Source organism: Danaus plexippus, chromosome 8 (assembly GCF_018135715.1).
Source record: "Danaus plexippus chromosome 8, MEX_DaPlex, whole genome shotgun sequence".
Classification (NCBI taxonomy): Eukaryota; Metazoa; Arthropoda; class Insecta; order Lepidoptera; family Nymphalidae; genus Danaus; species Danaus plexippus.
Window position 1 is genome coordinate 7,621,376 of NC_083542.1, and position 20,871 is coordinate 7,642,246.

At 31.9% G+C, this 20,871-nt stretch overlaps 1 protein-coding gene and 1 long non-coding RNA gene across 5 annotated transcripts in view; one reads left to right on the top strand and one right to left on the bottom strand.

Annotated features, from left to right (window-relative positions):
* Positions 1–1,404: 1,404 nt before the first annotated feature.
* LOC116773829 (uncharacterized) overlaps positions 1,405–20,871 on the bottom strand; it is a 69,922-nt gene continuing 50,455 nt past the window's right edge. For all 4 annotated transcript variants that reach the window (XM_061521316.1, XM_061521317.1, XM_061521318.1 and 1 more), the window contains 5 exons: positions 7,396–7,551; positions 6,800–6,949; positions 6,329–6,468; positions 5,593–5,785; positions 1,405–5,330 (listed from right to left, as the gene is read on the bottom strand). In XM_061521316.1, coding sequence (XP_061377300.1) covers positions 5,130–5,330; positions 5,593–5,785; positions 6,329–6,468; positions 6,800–6,949; positions 7,396–7,551 — 840 coding nt within the window. In that variant the 3' untranslated portion in view covers positions 1,405–5,129. The remainder of the gene's footprint in view (positions 5,331–5,592; positions 5,786–6,328; positions 6,469–6,799; positions 6,950–7,395; positions 7,552–20,871) is intronic.
* Positions 4,104–5,536, top strand: LOC133318882 (uncharacterized). The gene is made up of 2 exons (XR_009752613.1): positions 4,104–4,243; positions 5,139–5,536. It is a non-coding gene; the product is annotated as an uncharacterized LOC133318882 (long non-coding RNA).

Below are 20,871 nucleotides of genomic sequence, written 5' to 3' on the forward strand. Positions count from 1 at the left end.
TCGTCAATTTTAAATTAGAAAATTTTAGTTTGATTAGTTATCATAAAATTTTAGAATGTTTACATCTACGTCAATTGGTAGTTGACTCATGCATAATTCTAATACCACAGTGAGATTATGTAGCTTGGTCCCGACGTGGTCTTGTATATTGTGTAAGATTTTTCATTTTAGTCCTCTTTTTTAATATCTTTATTGTCTACCTGACAGTACTAGAAACATTTAACTACCTATATGTACTAATGGCATTAAATTATTTATTATTTACCCAACAATTTTCTACTTAAAATCGTTTGTTAGCTTATATTAGTTCCAGAAACAAAGTGGAACTTCACATACCAAATTATTTGAGACTATCGAATGGAGATTAAATATAAAATGGTCGACATATCATTCAACTGGAGCCACAGACGTAATTGTATACTCTTTTTTTCCTTTCTAGTGACGCTGTCAAGCCAATAAGATCAGCAGCATCTGACATGCACTGTGTATACATTGTAGCACATGTACGTGCACTGGCTTATTTACGATCGGGTCACTGAACTTGATGAAATTCATGATTGTCAATGTTCATACAACAATCAGCTTGCTCGTGTCCAATTTTACTACAATTATGATGCTTCATATTTGATATAAGCGTAGATTTCGACCCGTATTGTTACAGCTACTATCAAAGCGAAACTCTCGTTTACAATAATTGTTAATCCGTCGTAATCTGAGTTGTAAAAGCAAGTGATCACAATCTATCATCAATTTGAGCTAAATATAGGTACATACCTATATAATTAGTCATATCAGTCATGATAAAATTATATGATCAATTCCTTGAAGCGATTCATTAAAAAAAAATTATAAGACCACTAGCATTCACAATACAACTTTCATTGTTCTTTGGTGGTTGATTAGGAGAATGATTGAGAGTCCCTGAATACGTCTCCATTTATTACGATCTAGCCATAAGTAGTTCTATAAATTGTGGTCACACACCAGGATATTTGATATCTAAGGGCCATACAGAAACTGCTTCTATTAGTACTTTGCTTATAACCAAGGTGATATCGCTTCCTTGTCTATTTCACTAGTTGAAACACAGACCAGCAATCTTACAATATAGCATCAATGTATTTTTCAGCTCTTCACACATGGAGTTTTCAATGATTCAGTAAGCGTCCGCATTTATAGCTTCTGCATTTTTATAAGTAACCTCTAAATATTTATACAAATACTTTTTATCACTTTGTCACTAACATGAGAACTAACTTGAGAAAGAAATATGTTCTACTTTACTTTTGGTGGGTATTATAATTGCTCAATTTTTTTACAATAATTTCATGTAAGCCCTGTAGTTACCAACGGTAAAAACCTTTTCAATTTCTTTGTGGACACCGAGGGAAATAAAACATTAACTTCAACTATATTTCTGTTCTAATTTATTTGATTATTCACCTGTTCTATACACATGATATGCACCAATGCCTATAAATAATACATACCATGAGGGGTGTCAAACAATATGTAAAAACGAAACTTCCATAATATATAAAAAGTTAATATTACTTGTGTACTGATTGAGCGGAATGTCAAACATTTTTACAATTAAAACAATGTACAATACAAACACGATATAAATTAAACTCTCAATTAGCAACACTAAATCACAGATCATTCTAATCTGCACCGTAAACTGTCACAGATTAAAAAATATCTTAACATTTTACTGTAAGACATTTTTTAATGCGGTAAATTTTTAAACTACACGGTGCTTGCAATCTGTTAGTTACAAATTTTTTCCATAGATCGTCCAAATAATATTGAAATTTTGTGGAAACCAGTGAAAATAAGGTATTAAGATCGAATCCAAGCTTATTATAGCAGATAAAATATTTATGACTTAAATTTTTATAGACGAAACATTAGAATACACACAAAAAATTTACAGTTAACTGCTTCGCAAAATAAATTTAATTACAATATGAATTACGCATAAACTATCTATTCTTACAAAACTACAACTGACAAAATATAAAAGGAACGATATTACAGTATGATAATCTTAGCCTTAACGAATTATTATAGTATTTTGAACAAACTTTGGTCTCTGCGCAACTTATTAGGTACAATCGGCAGCTTTCAAGCTTCATATTCAAATAATACGTCTGTCCTATTGTTATTGCTATTATATACGTATAGCTGATAGTATCTTAAATCTATACAAACATATTGAGACAAACTTCGATAATGCATGATAAATATATATATATTAGAATTTTTCAAAAACAAATATAATAAAAACGACAACTTAGGCCTTCAATTACCTATTTGAAAAGCTTAAATTACAAGCGTTTTATGAAAGCGAGAAGCTGGAAGCACGGACAGGAAAATGTAGCTTTAGAACATGATCATGTCATTGGTGTTTATTCATTCAAATAAATAGTGTGATTAAATATGTTATGACATGTTGTTTATGAGTAAATTTTTAGAGAAATATAACGGTGCGGTTCATTTAATGTTTAGACGCTTCAAAACTGTTGTGTAGTAAATATTCTCCTATAAAAGGTTTATATCGTTCTATAAATAAGCAGGCTTTGTAAAAATACATTTGATAAATGTGTGATATTCAAAATCGTAATTCAGGATCATTCAAAGCTAGACAAAAGCAAGGGTTTTTCAAAACTGTTTTACCTCACTCTTATATTGACCCTGAATGGTTTTGCGTCTGCTGGTAGACAAATATAAAATTTTTCACCCTGTCACCAGATTGTGTGCGCTTTGTGGTAACAATATACAAACTTTTTGGATACTTAGAAAAAAAAAGGGGATTTCAATTTTAGAACCGTGAATAATTACGGAAGTGATGCAGAAGATGATTTTATGTACACAACACTCTGTTACACAAGCCAATAAGTCTAAATGAAGCTCATAATTTTCCTTAACATCTATTTATGTTGGGATTTTCGGGATATTTGTTTTTCCATTAATAAATTTCGCTGCTTAAACATTTTAAATAGAGTATCAAACACTTTAAGAAATAAAAACACTTAACATTAACGTGTTCAGTAAATAATTCATGAATTTATGACTTGTGTTAGTTAGAAATTACATACCTAAATTATAAACAGCGAAATTCATATAAGAGTGAAAACTTAGCGATTCCATAACGAGGGTACATAGTCATAGGATAAGAGTATTATAATATAAAAATGATTTGTTCGTTCAAATGTTTGAGTCATTTCATATTGTATTCTACAAAAAGATAATCAAGAATTTAATTAATTAAATAGACATCATTAATAAAACCAAAAAAGAACCGCTTTAGAATAAATCTGATAAATAAAATATTAAATTCTTAAAAACTATTTTTTTTAAGAATTTAAAATTTTCTTTGAGGTAACTATGGAATATAATATTCCGGTCATCAAAGGTTAAACTACAAGTGTATGCAAGGAAGCATCAATGGAGAACTTTAAGGTTGCAGAATAACAGAAATATTTTACCACCGCAATCATTTTTAACGGACAATCGTCTGTATTGGAGTCTGCAATGTCTAAAAATACATAATATTTTTGACCCATTAGAAGTTAGATTGCCAATAATGAAAAGAAGCAAATCTTACGCCAAAAAATAAATATTAAGTAATTGACAATTCTTAGATTTAAATAATACAAAACAACTACCAGTTACAAAGTTAATTGACGAAAACTAATCAAAACATTATATACCACACGAATTGTCTATAGGAATTTAACCTTGTACATGCAACTCCATTACATGCATATTTGACATCTTAAATTGCACCAGCAATCGATTTCCACGATGTTTCACGTGTGTGTCCAATCATAAATTCTAGCTAAATCTGCAGATACACTTGAATATTTCACTACTAGTGGTGCAAATATGTCTAAAATATATATTATATAAACAGTATCCGACTATATTGTGCCAATATGCAACGCACGCTTAACAATAAAGCTTTATTGACACTACATTTTGTTTTATCTGTCATAAATGTCACGAATGTTGTTTTAAAATGTTTTTCAATACACGTCAAACAATATGTAGTGACAAGAAAATCTATACGATTGTTACCGTTTTCTTATACATAATAACATTACTGTTAAACAGTATCACTATACACTGATTACTTAATAATTACTATCTTTGGTGTCTCATGTAGTTCAGCCGCCAAGTTTCAAATATCTTTTTTTTTTATGTAAACAACTGCATCATTAAATGTCGTGTCAATTCCGTAAGTACAGAGGATACATTTCATTTTACATGCCATGTAGTAATATGTCATGCCATAGATGTATTACAAACGTTCGTTCAGATTTCATATAAAAGGTTCGCGTTGAAGAAATAACCTATACGTATTCACGGAAATTATTATCATGCTTTTAAATGTCGTATAGAGCCCTTATTTGGACATTTGTTAGGTACAGGTAGTATATTATTATTATATAATATTTTATTCATTATATATTTCGGAATATAAATATATGTGTCAATAAAAAAACGTATATGCCACTGCATAATCAACTTGTCACCATCAATTCGCTTATATCATGACGATTATCAATAAATATGTATTTCATTACTTTAACTAATTAAATATAAAATATTTCATACCTCAACATTACATATTTCAAACACACTCGGCGTATGAACTACTTTCGTTATTACCCACAAATAAATGGAACAATTAAAAATCACGTACGCCATAACACTTTATACATCAGTTAACAATCATTATTGTCAGTTATATATCTATTTATGATTTTTTATATTTAAATATAAATTCGCACTAGTAGTAGGCAGTTTTAACACAATATTTATATTATATATTCACTATTTAATATCGAATAACTACGAGACGCGGTTCCTGATGTCCAATTAGCTACTAATATTGGCCCGAACGATTCACTCGTTAGATCTGTATTACAATAAATAAAGGTGGAACCGCGCCACGTAGTATCTAGTTGGCGTTAAGACGGATGATCTAGCACATTCAATATTCAAATTACTACAGATTAACGCTTACACTATATTAAAACGTTTAAACTAAGCCACACGGATGATAGCAACCAGGTCACGTCACGTGTATAAAAAGTATTGCGTGATAGTTTATTGCTTGGTTATCGCAGTTGTGCGGGACTGAGGACCAATTCGCCGTCGGGTGCGCCCGCGAAGGACACAGTACGGGGTGGAGGCCGTTTGCCAATTACTGGGCAGGCGGATTGCTTTGCGTGGCTTGACGTAGCCGCTGGTGGGTTCGCCTGGACTTGAACTGGCGGTGCGACCGGCGATGACGGCTGCGGTTTTGGCTGTGAGCCCGCCTGGGAAAGATATTACGGCAGTCTGGAATCTTAAGATCTAATTTTTTTGGAGGAACCCATCAAGGACCAATCGTACTTTCTATATCGTTAATATAATGTATGCGTGATTAAATATTTGGTTCATTTTATATTAAATTTGAATTATCAGGGTGATTGTACTGGTCATTTAAAAAAAATCTAAAATAATAAAATTGCTTTGCTAATCAGCTTATGCTATTTATTTATCGAGGTGGTTAACTGGTCTAAACTGTTGGCTACTGACCGGCTGCACGAGTACAGTCTGCGGCTGGTTGTTGGTGCGATATCGTCGCAGGCGTTCGTCCTCTTCGCCACTGGACAAGCTGGATACGTCGCAGGAGGAGGCATCGAGCCTTCGAGCGGGGGAACACTGCGCGGGCCCTGCTCGACTCGCACCCGCCAGAGGCATTTCCTCCCCCTCCACGCAACCGGACAGTCTGGAACATGACAGTGTTATCGCTATAATCTATCCTTGAATTACTGAAAGAGAACCAATTACTCCACTACCACTTACTTAAGTGAACATTTTAGAAAAAAATATTTTTGCCCCTTGCCGTGTGTCCAAATTTGGCGGCCATTGAGCAAATTTAACGCGCCTTTTTTTATAGGAACTAATGTATATTACTTGCAATGAGACATTTTTTTAGAGTGATACTTACTGATTCAGCTTGAAATTAATGTGACTAATACATATTACCTATAACATGTATATTACCTTTAAAGAATATGACACTTTGCCACAAATCTTATGAATATCTTTTTAAAAATCACACGGCAATAACCTGACTTGCAAGTGTCCATGGTATCAGTTATGAAAGTAATTACTTCTGGCTTTCATTTGAGAAAAAAATATTTGTGTTTCATATATGTACATGTGTTGAATAAAATGAAGGTATCCGACGTATTGTGAGAGGAGTTCATAGAAACAGATTTTTAAAATACTAATTGTAAGTTATAATATGATGTAATATAATTATTACCTTCTGTTCTCCTTGTGGTTGGGTCGCCGTCTGCAGCAAGGCTTGGCGAATATACAAAACATGATACGTAATAAACAACACGCCAACCCCGCCACGATAAGGGACGGGCCCACCAGGCGCAGTGCAGGCGTTTTGAAACCCTGGAGTTCACATTAACATTTTCTAAATAACTAAACTTAAGTAAATTTTATATAAAATTCATTATGCTTCTTAAAATCCACAGAAACTTAGTGGATGAATATTTAAATAACCTGCATTTAAGAAAACTTTTAACATTCGTGGGAATATTTGTGTTTTTTTTAGTTTGAAGAAAATAAAAAGGGTGAATGATTCTTAAGCAAACTTCCGTGGATGGATAGAAACTTTCATGGATTAGGACTCCTTTCATTTCCATGTTCTTTTAACAGATCTTAATGTTTGTATTTAGCAGATGATTAGTTGTGATGTATGCTAAATACTTATTTAACGCACCTTGTCTCCGGTACCCACGAAATAGATGACGAGACCAACTGCGAGGATGGCCAGACCCGCGTACAGCAGCCGGGCGACGCCCCACGGCTCGCCGGGCGCTCCCTCCCCCTCGTCCGAGTCTGATGATGAACCGTAGGACGCATCGCGGACCTGGAAATAGTCACCTTTCGTGTAAATGCCTTTGGGACAATTATAAACCGCAATTTGAGTTTATTTTTGTGACCAAATGGTTATTTTATATGTTGAATGAGAAACCTATTAATTCGATTGAGGGAAGTCAACGTTGTCATTGAGAGCAGGTAAAGAATTTTCAGGTAGGCATTTGAACAAAACTAAAAATTTGTGTTCTTTTTAATATAGAAACATATTTCTACCCAAGATATCTAACTGTGTTGTGGCTTCAGGCCCTCTGGGCATTTATATGTGGATATTCAAAATCGATCAAACGTAATGAAGATGTAATATTTCAATTTCAACAAGTGGCTTAATTATATATACACATATATTAGAAACTTCAACATCAATAAAAATATACGACACCAAGTGGAAAACCATTCAATGATTGCTCATGCAAATAAACAAGCGTGGTCGCGTACCCGATTGGTGCGGTGCCACTTGCCGCGCTGGTCTCTCCTGGCGCCGGGGTGATCGCCGAGCACGGAGCAGCGGCGCGCGGCCCCACCAGCTCCCAGCCCGCCGCCGCCCACAGACAGCGCTGCCGCCTCCTGCCACGCCGCGCGACCGGCCGCGCACTGGAACGGAACTCCAACGATAATTATGATGCAAGTTCTCGGTTTAACCGTCTGGAACGTTTAATTGCATTTGTTGGAAATTTTTTATACTTTTTTAAAATTTTTTCGTCTTGAAGATGTGACTCTAAATACTTACGGAGTTAATGCTTTGTAAATATATTTTCGTATAGCTATGAAATTTATTGTTATAACTTTCAGGTTTTTGTTGAAACAGGTCACGATTTCGATAAACGGGGAATGAGAATATATGAGCAATAACTAGCGAATTTGTAAACACTACTTGCCTATTTTTATTTGACGATATATTATTAACAATAGGACGTAGTATATGAACAAAATACAAAAAAAATACTTGTCAGTAAAGGATGCACTTTTGGTCTCTCGGGTCATAAATATGTACGACGGGTTTATTCGTCCGGAAGACCTGGGGCGTTTAAGGGACAAACGGCTGCAATAAAAATCCTCTAAATGCGCCCCTAAACAATGTGTTACAATCAGGACGGGCACCGTCATTATTTGGGCCTTTTTATATTTTCTTTACCTTTATTTTCGTGTTCGTTTCTGAGTTTCGTTTAATACATATAATTTTTAACAAACCCCTCTTCAAATAATTTCGTGATGCTAAAAGTTTGAATAGAATTTAAATAAATTTATTATAGATTCTTTAATATTCAAATAACATATTTGAATATACCTGTATATTCAGACCATTAATGCATTTTATACATTATTGAACGCTCCAAAGATAATTGTAAAAGATATTTTGGGTATGTGTCTTTTTTTAAAAAAAAAAAGCGAAGTGTTCCAGCATTTCTGATAAAAAAATAAATATATATATAAAAGTGCTCGAATAATATAAATACTACTTTGGTCCTAATAATCCCGAGGAATCAGGTATGTATGTATTTATATATTTGTAAAACATTTCGTGAAATACTCCAGCTTCGTAAATCCTTTATAAAATTTAATACATTTTGATACGAACAAATTAATAATACTTACAATAGTGTGTTAGGTACAAAACAGACAGTTAGAATACTCAGATGATTTGTGTTTCTCAAGACCTAACCAGACTACGATTAAGAGTTAAGAGTTACAAAAATTTCAGGCCTATTTCTACGAAGAGTTTTGAAAGATCACCGAGTTAATTCAAGTTAATTTTGAAGGCGTCTTCATCGTTGTTATCCTATTTCTAGTGAATACTCCACCGTGATCCTTCGTAGGATATTTTCGAAAGTTGATTACCTAATTTGGAGCGAGAGGTTAAACGGGACAACGTTAAAGTTACGGGTACGTTGCACACGAGACTCCATATAGAGGTCGTGAGATGAAATACATTTAAAGGTTTCCGGGTTTAGAGACCCTTGATCCAAAATTGTTATATTGTCAGACAATCAGACGATTTCGTATGAAGTCTCCTATATAACGTTATATCCTACAAATATGTGGTCCAAAAGTTATGTCCGAACGATAGGAAAGAAATCCCTAACCCAAACCTTCCCATGAGCTTTCTTAAATAAGAGAGAGAACCTACGTTAACATAAGAATGTTAGTGAAGTACCGATGCAATGCCTCTAGTAATGCTGCTCCTCCAAAGCTAAAACATTTCGGTGATTTAGTTAATAAGGACAGAAAGTTTTGAAAGCTCAACATATGTCCTCGTTCAATTTGACTGCGGATATAGTCCATTACTATTCCCTCGGTGCAAAAGTACCTATAGGTAGGATGAATTTATATTACGTGTAAATGAAGTACACAATTTTTAAATTGATGGTTTATTCTGGGAGTCTATTTTAAAGTTTATTATTATTAAAATAATGGATATTATAGGTACACCTTTTTATTTATCGAAACAAATGACTTATGACCAACAAACGGTTCGATAGTCATTTATAATTTTAGAACATTTGGAAAACAAAACTCATTCATTCAAAACATTCATCATAATTGATGGACTTTCGCTTGTAACAAAAGTTTGTATCTTTTTTGTTTTTTATTTAACTCAAATACTATCTTGCTTATATATATTTAAAAAAAAGGTTTTTATTATATTTATTGAACTCAAATTATTAAAATTACAGTACATATATGTATTAGTTGTTCCGACAGCTGGATAAAATATTTGATAAGACAATGTCATAACAGTAGTTATCTGACATGACTCTTATTGGTAGCTTACTGTATGTCATGTCACTGTATTTAGTTTTGAAATCATTACGTACGAATTCGTTTACTCAATTAAATATATATATTTTACTCGTGACAGAATGCGACGAAATGATGTCAGTTTTACATTCAATATTTTTACCTAAAAAGGTTAACAATTGAATATATATGTGTATTTAAATATTAATAGAATGTAAGGACTTTAAAAAAAACTTCCAACCATAGGTTGCAAATCAAATTTAAAGCTTAGAACGTTTATCAGTGATAGCTTAATGTGCAACGTTAAAATTTTTCATATTCGTTTAATGAAAACAGCAAATCGCCCTTTATATACACGATAAATTAAAATATCGTCTGTTAGTGAAATGTTTTTCGGTTAATTAAGGTCTTTATCAGATAATATAATCAACACTAATGACTGCCGGGATCATTACCCAGTCATATCGTGTACGAAATAAGACCCGTAAAATAGTAATTCCTGTTATTTTATAAAAACATGGCACGATTTGATTTATGCGTCCATAGTCGTTTACATATTAGGCGCGTCACACGCTAGTTTTGGGCTTTTTGAAATAATTTATTGCAGTTATATTTATATTCATATATACCTACATATACTTACATATAGAACCTATCTTATGTTTTTTATTCTTTTTCTTTACATATTTTTAAAAACCTATTTTATTACCTACTTCAGTTTGATAAGTAAAAGTAAGAAAAGTACCTACATTTTGACAGGTAGGGCTTAATATCTGTTATGAATTAAATCCTAAAATAATTTAACTAACTCACTCACTCACTTAAATAAAACCTCTGTATTATGTTAAACAAAAAAGACTCATAATAGCTCCTTAAAATAATTAATTAATTTAATTATATATAAAAAACAACAACTTGTATAACACATATTATATATTTTTTTCTATTTTCATTTTAAAATATAAATTACCATTACTTTAGGTTGGATTTTTTTTTATTTTAATTAAGGACTACAAATATAACATACAATAAATATTATCCTAACAGTTACAGTGAGATTAATAGTTTACATAACGTTTATACAAATACTTTACCCACTAAACGATAATTTAAAATTAAATGTCCGTTAAGATCCATAAAAATATGTATTTTTTCTTTGTGATTATAATTTTTTAAGTTGGTAGGAAATTAAGCTTAGATTCTGAGTGTAAGAAAGTCTTACATTCTTAACAACATGATATAAGTGCTTACATTTCAAACTCCAAATTATAACTGTATTTACTAATATAATTACCGCATAAACGTACTAAGCAAATAAATGTGATGTCTTAATTTAAAAAGCAATAAGTATATTGTAAGGTTAGGTTTCAGAGGTAACATTAAACCGCAATGAACGCTAAAGCGTTTCGATACTTTTATCTGAATCAGTAACCGCATACAACTGGTACGACTTACAATACGGAGTTTTCCTTTGTTTTATTTAAACTAGAGCAAAATTACGGTCTTGCTTGCTGTTACTACAAAACTCCGTATGTTATGTAGTACTCTTGTTATTTTATTTGTATTTATACATTAATTTTTGTGGTTATTACCGTGCAGATATCGTTTTGTAATGATGACATAAATGTGTATATAGGTATATATATATATATGCTTTGTACAAAGTACACGTGTTATATTAATTCAACAGCCACATGCCAATATAAATATCATCAACCTATAAATACAATATTTTTTACGTTCTCTTTGCTATTTTTTACCTAAAGAAACACACGCTTAGACGCCTGACACATGTAGCTATGTATGGCAGATAGTTACACTTCAAAAACTACATTAAATATAGGAAAAATTAAATACCCTTTCATAATTTAATCAATTTCTAAATTTAATAAAAGCAATAAAATAATTCAGCCAAAAGGAACCTTATCTATACATCATAAAGGGTTTCGATTCCTTTAAATCAAATTCCAAAATATTTCAACAATAATATCAAAATTAATCACATTAGTATGATTTTCATATCATGCTTTAAGCATTCCGTTGCATATATTTCGTTGTTCCCTACTTTAATTATTAATATGATCAATTCATTGAATACAATCAACGTTGTTTTAATTAATCATAATAACTTTAAAACTAACACACGATTATTTGTTTTTGGTTTCTTTTAATATAGTGTTATTTATGTAGACTACTTCTATTGTAGTATTTTTTTTATTAAAATACAAGTTAGTATAGCTGACCGGGCGAACTCTATTCCTCCATAAAGACAGTAGATATGAAGATTTTGGATTTGATCATTTTATTTTCATTTCTTTTTCAATAGGATGACAAGTATCCTACGTCCTTTCCCTTGTTCTTAGCTATTTCTCCATGATTTTTCAGCCAAACCCGTACAGCCGTTCTTGAGTTATAAATAGTGGAACTAACACGACTTTATTTTATATATAATATATAATGATTAATACTTTTTAACCTCTATCAATATAAAATCAGCTATCATGATCCTACTAATACATAAATAAAAAAGTTTTTGAGCATTTATGAATGCTTATTTCTGTTTCACACAAAAGGTACTTGACAATTTTTGATATATGGATTCTATCACAAAATTTTGTGTGGTCACCGGAAGATCAAAGCATAAGTGTTGTGTTGTGTTGTTGTGTTTGATAGCCTAGAAGCATTTTTGGATTACTAGATGTCAACAGGAAAAAATACCTTACATGATTTTGAAACAAACCGGATACTCTAATGCAAAAAACAGAATTTAAGTCATCAGATCTGTTTGAAACCAACGGTGTTACAGACATGTGTATATACACACACACCGCACACACACACGAACACTCGGTCTCACACACACAGATAACCATTGGAGTTAAACGTAACACCTCTCTTTTTGTGTTGAAAATACTTTTATTTCATTTAATTCATCTTTTTGAATTTCTGGATTATTATGTTAGTATTAGATAGTATGAAAGAGATCGCTATTCAACGATAAAGCTGCCATTTCATTAAAATTGTTTGAGATACTTAAAAATTGCTAATTTTTTTATATGCTTTATGGATATTGAGTATATCGCTGTCATTATTAGCATATTTAATGTGCCAACTCATACTGCCTAGTAGGAGTAAAAACACGGGCTCCTGAGTATGAACAATAAACGTATAAAATCCGGTTTGTTTGTTTAAAAACCTGTAAATATTGCACAGAGAATAAATACTTTTATTCTCTGTGCAATATTTACAGGTTTTAGATTTGAAGTGTGTTAGTTTATTAAGCTTTTACAAGCTCCTTCGTATTTTGTAACATTCTGCTGATTTATCTTTATCGTAGATAGATATAAATATAACAATAACTCTATTATTGTAGACATGCTTTATATATAAATAAAAGTTTCTGTTAATACAGTTCACAAATTTCCTTTATAGCATAATTTTCTATGTATTAATAATGTTAGCATAATTCCAAAAAAAAATTAAATAACACATTTCCAATTCGTTCGTCTTACATGTTTTTCCTCATAATATTGACTTCTTCTAAAATTAATATTAAATTAAAGTCACAGGTGCTCAAATAGCCTTTATTTATCACAAGCAAAAAATCTCCTTATACAATTTTTAAGTATTAAAATCTTATTCGTCGTTTTCCTGTCTTTTTTTATCTAATATTTTTTCTGTATATGTTTCATTTTCTTTGGTTACATTATAAGAATCATTCTTTATATATAAGATATCTATAATTACAATAAGATAATTTGAGTAACATTAATAATATTAATTGTTAGTAATAGTAATATTTCACTCAATTTTATATTAGATAGTTCTCATTGAATAAATTATAATGTTGGCCACTTCATTTACAACTAGATTTAAAAATACCATAAGACTCAATAATATACATATTAAGAAAATAATAACAAAAATAATCAATATCTTCATAAAGCTGTAAATGATCTCTTGCAGCAGCTATGCTTTGTTAAATAAATAATACGCCAACTGCCACCAAAGAAATTGTTCCGTCAATCCAATAATGAATGCAAATTGAAACCCCTTTAACTTCACTCTTTAACTATTTCATTACGGTTTTAAAAACTTAAGTTTTTTTTGCATTTGTTTTTTGTCTATGATAGAGTAGATTTTTTTCTTTATAAAGTGGAAATCAGTAAAATTTACCGTTAATTTAGAAGGTAATATATATATATATATATATATATATCTAAAAAAGTATTAATCCATCACGTTTTCAAGAAATATTCATGTCGTTATTCGTAAAGTGAGCTCTACAGCTCAAAGTTGACTTCATTTATCCAGGGTTTTTGAAAGACCTCACAAAGTCTTTTGAAAATATACTTCATATCAATAGCAACATTAATGAACTAGTTGAATGGTAAAATTTAAATGAAGCATTCTTTGCTTATAACTTGAATCGAGTTTCTCATTGCGATTACGCGGTCTACCTTCATGTGTAAGATTTATACTTACTTCTTATTTTTAGTATATATTTTATGTTAAGTCGTCTAGCCTTTAAAAATAAACCAAAGGAACCATCCCTTGAGTTATTTTGAAAAGTTACCCTTAATAATATAAATCGTTTTCCGTATAAGTTAAATTTAAAAAATAAAATTAATACATAAAAAAAATATCTCGCAGATTGAGAAAGATATTACGCATTTATTTTATCTCATACACCATAATAACAAAAAAATTATAATATTATGGAAATTTTAATAGCATTTAAGTCGAGCAACAGGGAAAATACAGTCAATAATTCAATCTATAGAAATTTCCATAGTAAACAATTGCATGCTTCCTTCCTAATTAGAACTGTATTATTTTTTTGCGGACGACATTTTATTTCAAATACGAAATTATACCATGTATATCGATTTATAGTCGAGGAATATGTCCAAGAGGTTTAAGGCATCTTGATTTTCAGGCTATTCGCTCATTGACCTACATTGCTGAGACGCTCATTAAGAAGGCAGTTTGTACGGAGTTTGTTTTAACATATTTTTCATATAAATTGAGTTATTTAAACGAATTTTAATATACCGGCTTCCTGATTTTTTGCTATCGCAGCCGATAGTTGTTAGCTAACAAACTTCGCCTCTAAATTTTTTTACTCTAACTACGACTGTATCCATAAATTATTGATACTGTCATCTATATAAATGAAGCTTTTAAGAATATCTATATAGTAGTTTATTTATCTCAAACATTAACAACACTTAAATTCATATTCAACCATTCGTGGATAGAAATTTTTATATAGTTCATGGACATATATAAAAAAAAAAACTAATTTGTCTATTATAAATACAATAAGCTTCGACACTATAGAAGAAATGACTCAGACTTGGCACGTCTGAATTCATAGAAGTAAAGTTTATTAACCTCTCATACATTCTTAAGTAACTCGATACCCATTTAAGCTATAGTGTACTTGTTGTTTATTTTGTTTATTGTGACTTGTAGTACTATAATTATGGTAACCGTTTTAGGGAACCTCAGTTAGCAAAAATTTACTTATCTTTTTATCTTGTTAACTTAATGTCAGTCTATTAAAATCCGTTTTAGGCAACTCCCTGAAGGTATCAATGTAAAATGAACGTCCACTACTGTGGCTACTCCTTAACGCGGCGAAAAATCGAATTTCCGAGTAAACTTAATTTACTTGTTCTTTAGATTGTACATCATTAGAAAGAACAAGTAAAGAAATAGAGTAAGAAAAAAATACTTCGTAGATGCATCTAGAAATAATTTTGAATAACCTTCCTTATAATCTTACTTGTTGGCTCTAACTGCTTCCTGAGCGGATTTATAGAGGCAAAAGTTTTTTAACGACCAAGTTAAGTTTGTACCTTAGTACAGTTTGTCTATCGTTAGAGGAATGTTCGGTATTTTCATTTATCACCTTATAATTAAATTCCAAAAATACTGCAAAATACTTTTAAGTGGCCATAGCTTGATTTTTTTTGGTTTTATGATTTGGTTACAAATTAAATTAGCAACTGTCAGTTTTTTAAGGACATTTGTCTACCATAGTTTACCATGACTTTATGAGCGCAGTTTAAATTTTCGTTCATAGTACTTAAATGCTACTTTCTCTTATATATATATATATATATATAACAATTAAATATTAGAAAAAATATTATCTGCTCTCTGTATATAGCTTCAGCTGATTTCTGTGGATTATAATCTATCATAATTATAAAAGAATTTCTAAAATGTAAATGAAACCAAATTTAACCCCAAGATGAGGTTATTTGATTTTTTTATTACATGTTACGGTATAAAATATGGATATTCTCATTATTTATTCCGTAAAATCTATTGGAAATACAAATTCTGGATCAAGATTACTAAATGGTTTTGACATGCATATGTTTAATTTATGTGAACGCTACAAAAACTTGCCTTTTTAAAATTCATCAATGTCATAAGTTCAGTAATCTGATAAAAAATTATGAGTATTAATGAGATCTAAGATTTTCGCGAGTTTTATTCATTTAAATAAACTAGTATTTTTCGGATAAACTACGCGTGATTTATTTTTGTAAAAAACTAAATACTCCCGACGTTTCGGTTACTTTTCAGCAACCGTGATCTCGGGCAGACGAGATGTGAATGTCTGACAGACATTAAAATAAATCACGCGTAGTTTATCCGAAAAATACTATATTAGTTTCATTTAAATTTATGAGTATTGTGTTTTAACTATGTATTTATTTTGCTCATAATTATTTCGAATAAAATTTTTATGTCAAACCATTAAGGTCAATCATGTCAGGGTCGTGAAGAATTATGAACCTAGTTCCTTTGCATTATAATTTCATGTACATTTTGTGTAATGCATAAACCTTAATCGCTATATTCCGTTTTGCTTCATAGAATGCAGTGATTGATCATCGCAATGGAATCAAAGACAAAGATATTTCGTCAGTTTTTCATATATTATATGAATTAATAACTCCACAACATTTAACTACATGGAATGTGGTCACTGGTTCTCGGAAACTTCGTGTTATTGAGTCATTGAACTGTGTATGATGTCATAGTGAAATACAATGATGTCGGTTGAAAAAGTATGTGTGAAATTTAATATGGCTTGAAATTTTCATTACTTAAAGCTTTTTGCTTTTTTTTTACACAGGCTTCTTCATCACCAGCACATATGCTGATATAAAGTTTAATAGATAATACACTGCACTTTCAAGTTTGATAGCGATGAAGTCGATGAACAGAATCAAATTCTATAAATTAATAATATTGTTGCTTTTAATAATTATGGCTTTATAAAAACGACTATATAAAAATAAGCCTTATTAATTCCGACATTTCTTTAACATTCGAGTAGCGAAGGCGGGTCATTTAAAAGCAATCACAATACCCTTACTAACATTCGTCGATCGATGCTGAACCCGAGTGTTGGCAGTCTAAATATGACCTTATAGACGTGTATATAAATTAAAATATGTCCAAAGTGCTGATTTTGGTACAAAAAATAAAGTATTCGTTGCCGACAACTTCAAAGCATATACTACTTTCTCGTTGTTATATTCACTCGCCTGACAGAACTTGGTTTTAAAAAACTAGTGGCGTGTCGTTGAAGTATGAGTGCGAATTATTTTAAAAGTACAACGTTTACATTTTTAATGTTTCGTGTGAAACATTTCCACCATTTAGTTTCGTTCACCGTAACATATATAATAACTTTTATTTTGTTTCCACTTTATTTGAACGCTAAAAAGGTTTTAAGTACCTTATTAGTGAAGTTGTCCGAATAATGAATTGCGTGCAATGTGTTCCGGCGTAGGCATTTTAAGTGTTATAATTGATTTAGTAACTAATTATATTATGTTACACTGTGAAACAATTTAAACCGTATTCGATTTATATGAGCCGTGTTGAAGGATAAAGTTAACGCTTAATGTGAGCATAACAGTTTAATATTTGTCTATTTTATTTTTGTAATATTATTTCATAGTACATATATGTTTTATATTTAAAAATTATTTAGAACCAAATATCCTATTGCAGTTTCAAAAACAACACCACTGCAGTGTCCAGTGATTAAATTTATTAATCAATAAACCTAACGAATACGTTAGGACGTCATTCGTTAAATGTCAACTCAACTAAATGGTTACCCTTTGCGAGGTGCGCTTAGGAAAAAGCCATAAAACGCTCGTTTCTTCGAACCAGGTGTATAGTTGTGTGACTAAATGAAGACAAGAGATAGAGCTACATAGGTATTATAGTAAATCAAAACAAAGACGATTAGAATTTATTTCGTTAAACTAAATTCTTTGTGTGGAATTTGAGAACCCACCATATATGAACCAAATTAAAATAAAATGATAATGGAATTAAGCTCATCATAAATAGTTACAAGATATCTAATATATAATATATATATTTATTCCTAAATGATAAAGTTTTCCTTCACTGGTAAAACTTGTCACATATATATTTTTAGGGAATCTCATCTAAGTAGGGACATATAAATCCATGAATGCAACTTTTAAATTGTCACACCAATAATTTCGATAAAACAAACTAGTACAAAACCACGCATATATATATTTTCGAACGCAAATTTACTTAGAGTGCTTTAATTCAGAATACTACTTCTATCTCAAAATGATAAAATAGAACTAAAATAAAATTAACATTTTATAGACCATATATAGGGTTTTCCATTAAGGGCGCTTGATCTTTGAAATGCAAAAAAAAATACATGTAGAAAAGATATTTGCGAAATTTTTTTTTTATTTGGAAGGTCTATCGACCCCATTATGTATGGAATATGACATCATTCAAATGACCGCCACGGCTTCGGTTGGTGGCGCGCACACGAAAGGTCCAATTTTCGATGACTCTGGCGCACAAATCGGGCTGTATTTGATCGATGGCGTGGCGTATGTTGACTTTGAGGGCATCGGTGGTTTGCGGCTTGTTGGCATAGACCTTCGACTTAAGAAAACCCCACAAGAAAAAGTCCAGCGGGGTCAAATCGCACGATCTCGGTGGCCAGTTCACGTCGCCTCCGCGCGAGATGACCATGTCCAGAAATTGCTCGTGCAGAACTTCCATCGTAGCGTGTGCTGTGTGGCACGTAGCGCCGTCCTGTTGAAACCACATGTTGTCCAGATCCATATTCTCGATTTCAGGCCAAAAGAAGTTGGTTATCATCGACCGGTATCGCTCACCATTGACGGTGACGGCCACACCATTATCGTTTTCGAAAAAATACGGACCAATCACGCCTCCGGCCCAAAATCCGCACCAAACAGTCACTTTCTGCGGGTGCATTGCCACTTGGTGAACCTCGTGTGGATTGGTCTCGTCCCAAATACGGCAATTTTGCTTGTTGACATAGCCATTCATCCAAAAATGCGCCTCGTCGCTGAAGATGATTTTTTTGCCAAAATCGGCGTCAACTTCCAACTGCTCTAATGCCCAGTCAGCGAACACACGGCGCTGTCTATGGTCATTAACCTTGAGCTCTTGGGTCAGCTGGATCTTGTACGGGTGCAGGCTCAAGTCACAACGCAAAATTCGCCAAGTTGTCGTCTGCGAAAGGCCGAGTTCCTGTGCGCGACGCGGAATTGACTGCCGCGGGTTTTCGAGGACACTGTCGCGCACAGCGGCGATATTCTCGGCAGATCTCGCGTTACGTTGACGCACGGGAACCGGCTGATTGTTAACTGACCCGGTTGACTCGAATTTGTCCACCAATCGACGGATAGTCGACTCGGCAGGACGATCATCGCGACCGTAAAACGGGCGAAGTGCGCGGAACGTTGCTCGAACTGAAGACCCATTTTCATAAAACAATTTTATGATTTGCACGTGCTGCTCGACACTGTAACCTGCAATGGTGGTTTGGGAGGACGGAATGAATATAACACACTGCATTTGACAGCTGTCACTCAAACAACATGGCCGCAATCAGCTGTCAAAGTTCAAGCGTCCCTATTGGAAAACCCTATAGTTACAAGTGTGTTCATTTAAACTTTAAACAATATTTATTAAAGATAAGTATTAAAAAATTTCTTATTATTATTTTTTTTCTATATGACTGGATCAAGATGATTGAGTATTCTTGTAACTGAAACATGACACTCTGTGTTCAAATTATTTGTGTTTTAATAAACGAATTAAAGTTTTGCAGTGACAGACATGGTAACATGCGTAAAAGTTATAAATGACAAAAAAAAAAACAAAAAGGTCTTTCATAAATATCTAAATAACTTTTTAAATTATAAGAACTTCGATTACGAGATCTAGAACTTTCACGAGTATTCAATTAAATAAAACTGACATTCTCTGATTACTACGCATTTTTGTTATTATTTTGAACTACAAACTCTTGACGTTTCGGTTAGGTACTTTGCAACAAAATTTTGATGCATAAGAAAAAACGCGTCGTAATCCGAAAATATTAGTATTATTTCAAAATAATCTCGATTAATAGTTTTTTATAATAAAAAAGTACGGCCAAATTCGCAAATGTTTCTGAAATTTTCAGCAAAATATTCCAAACAAGCTAAATGATACGAGAAATGATGTACATAGTTGGAAGCTTTGCTAATTCTATAATATCACAAACGTATGTATTTTCAACGATCTGACGACGTCCTACTTTCAACTCGTATGTCCTAGATCCCTCAAAGGAGTGTACAGTCGGCTGATACTTACGGAGGGATACGCCCCTGTATTTCTGACCTACATTTAAATGTTATTAATAGAAATTAAAATCTATAGAATATATGAAAAACAACTGGACTTCTAGATTTTACAATTGGAATTAAATTGAAATTTAGTTTTTCGAATACATATATATATACTGCGAGTTTTCTTAGTATTTTATTAATTAAATAATCCCGAAGTTTCGGTTTCTTTACAGTAACCGTGAAAAAGAAAGTGTGTGTCAGTAACTCTTCTACTTGCAACAATTTTTTAATTTTCTCGCGTATCGCTCTTAATGAACGCAAAATGTGTCCACTGTGTCTCGATATCTCATTCTCAAATAATTCGGTACACACGAAAATCTTAGTTCATTCATGATTACAATATTTTAGCCTACAATTACTTGTCATATTAAAGTGTAATAAATAATTCTAAGTCATAGATTTATATCTCGAACAATAACTATATAGGCTT